General features: G+C 38.1%; 1 protein-coding gene across 1 annotated transcript; it reads left to right on the top strand.

Moving 5' to 3' along the window:
- On the top strand, positions 2,654–4,694 carry LOC109228781 (AAA-ATPase At4g25835-like). The gene has a single exon (XM_019393989.1). The coding sequence runs from the start codon at positions 2,988–2,990 to the stop codon at positions 4,530–4,532; it is 1,545 nt and encodes a 514-aa protein (XP_019249534.1). The 5' UTR covers positions 2,654–2,987; the 3' UTR covers positions 4,533–4,694.

Genomic DNA, 7,448 nt, shown 5'->3' with positions numbered 1-7,448 from the left:
AAACCTGCCGTACCCGTTCCCGTCGTGTAATCATTACTTTAGAAACCTTGTTGGAAGCCGTATATGTTACACCATAAATATCTTCTCCCCCACTTATAACATTCACGGTTCTCTTGGGTGATGGGGGCTTTGGTGGCTCTTGCCTATTTTTCATATAGGCTTGCTTACCTTTCTCACTAAATAACTCAGTGAGATACCCTTGTTTCAATAGATGGTCCACTTCACTTTGTAAGAATCTACATTCTGAAGTCTTATGCCCGTGATCATTGTGGAATTCGCACCAATGATCTGGATTGCGCCTATTTGGATTTGACCGCATCTCTTTTGGCCACCGTACCTTGTCTCCCATGCTTCTTAAAACAGCTACGAGCTTGGAGGTAGTAACATTGAAATTATACCCACCGAATCTCGCTTTTAAACCTCTGTCATCATCTCGTGACTCTTGTCTGTTTCGGTCATTTCTGAACCTTGATGAAGAACCAGATTCCCTGTTCCTCGATTTTTGATCATATCGTTGATTATCCTCCTTTGATCGTGAGTCTTTTCTTGCAGGTCCCATATATGGATCATATCTATTTTTACCTGATCTTTTTTCGGTTTCTGACCTCCTGAAATTGCTCCTTTCTTCATGATGAAACTGAGGTACGGTATCTTCCTCAATTCGCAACTTCGTACTGTACCTGTTATAAACGTCATTCCACGTGGTCGCAGGGAACTCTCGAAGGCTTTCTTTAAGTCTTCTCGTGGCTTCTGAACTTTTATCATTTAAGTTGCTTGCAAAAGCTATTGCAGCCCAATTATCAGGTACACGGGGTAAAGTCATCCTTTCACGTTGGAATCTATCAACAAAATCTCTGAGCAACTCTGAGTCCCCTTGTTTAATTTTGAAAATGTCTTCCATTCTTTTTTCAACCTTTTGAGCTCTCGAGTGCGCTTATAATAAAAGAATCTGCAAGCTCAGCAAAAGAGTTTATAGAATTTTCAGGTAAAAGAGAATACCAGGTTAATGCACCCTTGGTGAGTGTTTCTCCAAATTTTTTGACCAACACGGATTCAATTTCTTGCTTGGTCAAATCGTTGCCTTTTACACCTGTAGTAAATGCAGTTACGTGATCACGTGGGTCTGTTGTGCCATCATATTTCGAGATGTCAGGCATTTTGAACTTTTTAGGGATTGGAAGGGGAGCAGCACTAGGTTTCCAAGGTTGTTGCGAGTACTTATCCACATCCACTCCTTTGATCACAGGGGGAACTCCAGGGATTTGCTCGATGCGCTCATTGTGTTCCTTAAGCTGTTTCTGCAAAGTTAGTACTAAATTTTGCAAATGAGAATTATTTGAATTACCTGGTTCTCCTTCCTGTGGTTCACTGGGGGTTCCTCCATTTCCAGAATTAACAAGGCCAGAACGAGGATTCTCCAATGTATTGTTATTAGGCGTAGGTGTGGGTGGTGCAACAGGTAATCGACTAATTAGAGATTGAAGAGCTTTGTTAACCCGTGCATCAATTACTTTCTGTAAAACATCATCTGCTCCTTCAAAATATTCAGATTGCTCTTGTTCAACAGCACGAGATTCAGGAGTAGGAGTGCCTTCACGAGATTGACGTGGTGAATTTTGAGGGGAAGGAACCACGTTAATGTTTTGTAAATCACCTTGATTTTGATGGATTTGATTTTCATGGTTTCCCAAGTATTTTCACTGTTATTGTTGTTGTTGTTGTTCGACATGATGATAACAACAGATAAAATGTAACTTAAAGAGAATAGATTATCAGATTCCCGGCAACGGAACCAATTTGTTTAACCAAAAAACTGAATATTTGGTTAAAGCTAGAATTTAAGAGAGAAATCGGGTTACTGATAATCAAGAAATGAGAGATTTTGAGAACAACAATAAAGCAATGAATAAGTATATATTTCAGTATAATCACAATGATATTTCGTGTCCTACAGATGTTGTGACTTTCTCCTTTTATAGTTAATTCTAAGAGAAAGTGTAATGCCTTTGTCTTAATGAGGCAATTACGAGCAATAAATGACATTAAAAGAAACGTTACTCAATCATTCTTATTAAATACAAATTCTCTAACGTATTTGGCATTTAATGTTGAATTTGGACTCTTTTACGCTATCAGATTCATGTCTTCAATTCCTTCTGATCTTCGAGCTTTAAATGACTCGAACAGGTACGAGTCTCGTTTCATCTGAATAATAGCTCGTGCTTTTAAGTATCTTCTCTCCCGCATCTGTTGTTGCTCGTGCCTTTTAACTGATTACCATGCTTTGACTATTTGACCGGTCCACGTGTCATGACACGTCATCTTCAATATTATATATATATATATATATCAGACATTTATCTCCTTAAATTGTTATTACTTTCGTTTTGTTAAGATTGACTATACTATTAAACTCCATTCTATAGTAGTAAGCAATGACTTTTATCTTCTAATTATTAAATAAGTAAAATCAATGGGAAACGATACTCATTACCAATTTGAACTAAACCTGATCTGGTAAATACAATAAAATAAAATTCAAACAATAACTATGTCAAAACATAATTAGGACGACAGAGATAAAATTAGTATACAACTAATCATATATAATGGAGTTAGAAGTAATTAATTAGATATTGGCCTCTCTTTTTGGCCAAGGACAGCAGGAAAAAACAGAGAGATTATGAAGAATGAGTTGCCTTATTCTTCTCTATAAGTAACGAGAAAAAGTAAATTAAAGTTAGAGCAGACGGCTTCGCGCTTATCTTTTGCTTTTACTTTTGTTTACACTCTCTTTTCAGCTCTCAAACAGTCACTTTGGCTTCCTTTTTAGCAAAATTATATTCTCACCCCACTATAAGCTGCCAAAATTTCCCTTACATAACTCCACAAACTTCATCTCCATTTCTTTGTCTTCTTCCAATACTTAGAACCCTTCCATAATTTCCCTCACCACAACAGCAAATTACCAACCTTAATTGTGAAACATGGAGATATTGTCTCAAATCTGGTCTTTCTTAGGCCTCCTAACAGTTCTACAAAACGTTTTGCCTACTCAGCTTTTATCCGTGCTTCACTCTTGCTTTGAATCAATTCAAGATTTCTTCAGCCCTTATTCTTACTTCGAAATCCCTGAATTCAACGGCTATTGTGGTGTTGACGTTAACGATCTTTATCGACACGTAAATCTTTACTTGAACTCCATCAATTCCTCATCCACTTGCCCTCGTCTTACACTCTCTCGCTCCAAATCTTCCAAACTCATTTCCTACACATTGGCTCCTAATCACACTGTTAACGACACCTTCCGTGGGCACCACCTTTGTTGGACACACCAAGTCGACAACGTTCAAGACTCCGTCGAAGAAAAGCGTAGCTTCAGCCTCAAACTTCCCAAACGCCACCGCCTCGACCTCCTCACACCTTACCTCGAGCATGTAACTGCTCGAGCAGAGGAGTTCGAGAGGGTTTCGCGTGAAAGGAGACTCTTCACGAACAACGGTCATGGTTCGTATGAATCTGGCTGGTCCTCTGTCCCTTTCCGACACCCTTCCACGTTCGAGACACTCGCCCTCGAGCCGGAGCTAAAGACACAACTCATGGATGACCTAACTGCATTTTCAGAAGGAAAAGAGTTCTACCACAAAATTGGACGTGCATGGAAGCGTGGCTACTTGCTATATGGTCCTCCAGGGTCAGGAAAATCAAGCCTCATTGCTGCCATGGCGAACTTTCTTTGCTACGACGTGTATGATCTCGAGCTTAGTAAAGTCTCAGACAATTCAGAACTGAGAGCTTTACTCATACAAACAACAAATAGGTCCATCATTGTCATTGAGGATATCGATTGTTCTATTAACTTAACGGGCGATAGGATGGCAAAAACGAGGAATAACCAATCCATGCACAAGAAGAACCGGCATGTCATCGGCGATAATGCAGAAGATAACGGACGGGTGACATTATCGGGCTTGTTGAATTTCACCGATGGACTATGGTCATGTTGCGGCGAAGAGAAGGTAATAGTTTTCACTACAAACCATAAGGACAATGTAGACCCAGCGTTGGTTAGATGTGGGCGCATGGACATGCATGTTAGCCTTGGCACGTGCGGGATTCATGCCTTTAAGGTCTTGGTGAAGAACTACTTAGGGTTGGATTCGCACGCTTTGTTTGACGTGGTGGAGAGCTGCATAAGGTCAGGTGGGACCCTCACACCAGCTCATATTGGAGAGATCTTGTTGAGGAATAGAAGGGATCCTGACGTGGCAGTAAAGTCAGTGTTGACTGCCATGCAAGCAAAGATTCTTGGTGCTGACATGGATGCCACGGAGGGTGGACACGAATATGATGACATGGCAAGGTCACCGGAGAGCCTGGGTCGGAGGTTGATGGAGTCACCGGATAATTGGCCAGAAGGTTCGCCGGAGAAGAAGAAGAAGAAAGATGGGTCAACATGGGAGAAAAATGTCAAATTTTTAGTAAGACTTAGATCGTTGACCAAGTCTGACTCAGGAAGAAGGGGTGTATAATTTTTGAATTTGCAGTCCGAAATGTAATTAATGGATGATTATCTAACTCATTAGTTAGATTAATCTGTTAATCAGTGGCTAAAATGTAATGTTCAAGTATCCAGTACTTACTACTCTTTGAAATGGAAGTCTTGGCTGGATTTGCCAGTGATTTTACTTTGATTTGTGGTGTTCACTTTAGGGAACATTCAGATATTGTATTCAGTAGAAGTCAAATTAGTATTAAAGAAGTACATAGTAGTGTCACTGGAAAGGCATCATGCTACCGTCTAAATCTTAACAAAACCTTAAAAAACAATCAAATAAAGAATTCATAAGTAACCTTGACCTTAGCTGAACCCAAAGGGCAAGAAACATATATAGATGCTTATTTTGGCAGAGACGATACGGTCATTATAAGAAGAGGCATAGAAGATTAATTCCTAGTAATGTTGTTGTCGGAAAAAAGAAAGATGAGCTTTGCCAATTACAACAGTAGTCGAATTCATCACCAACTAAGAATTTTTACACCATCAAGCAAAATTTAAGTAACTCATTATAACATATTATATTATACTATTGATGATGTAGAAAAAATTACACGATCAGCGAATAGATTTTACTTCTCGACTTAAAATTCCTAAATTATTGGATCTATCTAGAAAACTACCAGGTAATCGAAATTAGTGTAATTACTAGGGTAGTAATTACACAACCTAGTAATTACATATTATTGTAATTACGTCGACCTGTTTGTTCGTCACAATGTAATTACGGTGTAATTACAAGTATATTGTTTGGTTGCACAAATATAATTACAAAGTTAGATTAAACTTAAATATAAATTTAATTACCAAAATTAAAAGTTAAGATATAATAAATATATGCCATTATAAATAATATTAAATTTGACATTTAAGATACATATTATTTCTTGAAAATATATTAATTACTAATCATATATTTGTAACTAATATTGTAAAAATTGACATAAATTTTTCAAATTAATTATATAAACCAAAAATACATATTTTGTAAGAATATTATCGACTGCATGTTTGATAAAAGATTAATATTTATAAATATAATGTCATAACATTACTCAAATATTCTACAAAAAAAATCTATCAATTCTAACCAAAATAAATGGCATGCAATCTAAATTAATAAGCCAATACTACTAAGCAAATAAAACGAAACTGAAAATATAACATAAATTCAAAATCAAAAATAATAATAATAATTTAATACACTTATGTAAAATTACAACATAATATAAAATAAGTTTCAAAATAATTTAAGTAAATAATTGTTCAAAAGAAAACATAAGTCTTTAACCTCACCCAACAATGAGATTCTACTCTAATAACATCATTCATTATATGTCAAGTTTATTAATAACTCATTATTTCTGAGACTTAGAGTGAGAAACTCTCACATCTCACTAAACTTAGAACGGATAATACAATCAAACCACCCAACATCCCACCGGATAATAACCCCATGGATGACGACGCTAACCCAGCACAATCCTATTGCTACTAGCAGAAAAGAAACAACTCAAACTCAATACTACGAAAATGAGCCTGGCATACAGAAGGAGACGAAAAGGGCAAGAAAAATTTGGGCCAATCACCCTCTCCCAAGATGATAAGAATTACTTATATTAGTACAAAAAAGAATACCGTTAGCCTACACAGGAACAACCTAAGACGACCACAAAGCAGAAGGCGGGCCCAGTAGGGGAGGACCAACTCTTGAACTCCGCAACAGGCCCTACCCGAGCTAAAGGCCTTGACCAAGCGGCCGGCACCCAGAGGAAATAAAATACTAAGCCAAAAGGGAACAAGTGGGAGCTTGTCAGCTAACCAAAAAACGACCCACCCAAACCCAACAACCCCTTCTTTCACAAGGGTCTATACCAATTGGAGAGCCCCATTACCGATGATTCCCCATACAACTACTTCGCCCCTACCAAGTAGCCCTACAGAAAAACCCTCCATGGATACGCAAGTGCCTTACCTGCGAAATCACCAAAACTCAGGTAATTTGATAATTTTCGTCAACTCAACTGGATACACAATTAATTTTAAATCTCTGGTATTAGACACAATTACCAAAATTCAACAGACAGATAATGATTTGACTCCAATAACGAAGATGACTAATATCTACCCTAAACCCCCTCTAATCAATTCCAGTCCCAAAAAAGGAACACCAAAGAAACTCAATAATAGATCAACACATCAAACCTCTAACCGCCTTAACTTCCACTCTGCCACCACCAGAACACATGCTGGCATCATGGCTGGAGCTGTCCCTGCAGGGCCAGGGAGTGTGTTACAATTTTCATCTGGGAAATCAACCTATCATCCCCATTATCCAAAATCCAGCCTTAGCAAGGGTAACAATGCAGGCGTTAAACAGGGGGTTGGCGACCTTTGGAACCCAACTCTAGCAATCGATGATTCTTCAAAAAAACCTCAACTGCACGCAAGCCACCAATGATTCCCCTGTCACACCTCCTTTTTTAAACACCTACCCCGAATGATAAATGTTTAAGGGAGTTTTTCCATTTAAAGTGACATTATTCGAAATGGGATTATTTATTTATTTCAGAGTCGCCACTTGGGATAAGATTGGTTTTTGGTGTCCCAAGTCACCGGTTTAATTTTGAATCCCAAATCGAGGAAAATTTTTGACTTCCCAATTGGAGTCTGCGAACCAGAAATTCTGAATAAGGAATTCTGTTGACCCGAGGGAAGGTGTTAGGCGCCCCCGGATCCCGTGGTTCTAGCACGGTCGCTTAAATTATTATATATGGCTAAAAATCTGATTTTAGTACATGTTTTAACTTATGTGCTTTTTAAATTTAAAACGCTTTTATTATCATTTTTAAAGAGAATTGCAACGTCGTGAAAACGCGTCTCGAACCAC

Source organism: Nicotiana attenuata, chromosome 1 (genome assembly GCF_001879085.1).
Source record: "Nicotiana attenuata strain UT chromosome 1, NIATTr2, whole genome shotgun sequence".
Taxonomy (NCBI): domain Eukaryota; kingdom Viridiplantae; phylum Streptophyta; class Magnoliopsida; order Solanales; family Solanaceae; genus Nicotiana; species Nicotiana attenuata.
Note: the sequence above shows the minus strand (reverse complement) of the source record. Positions and strands in the feature narration are given on the sequence as shown.

Coding starts and splice junctions, on each gene's coding strand:
- LOC109228781 (XM_019393989.1), top strand. CDS start 2,988: ATGGAGATATTGTCTCAAATCTGGTCTTTCTTAGGCCTCCTAACAGTT.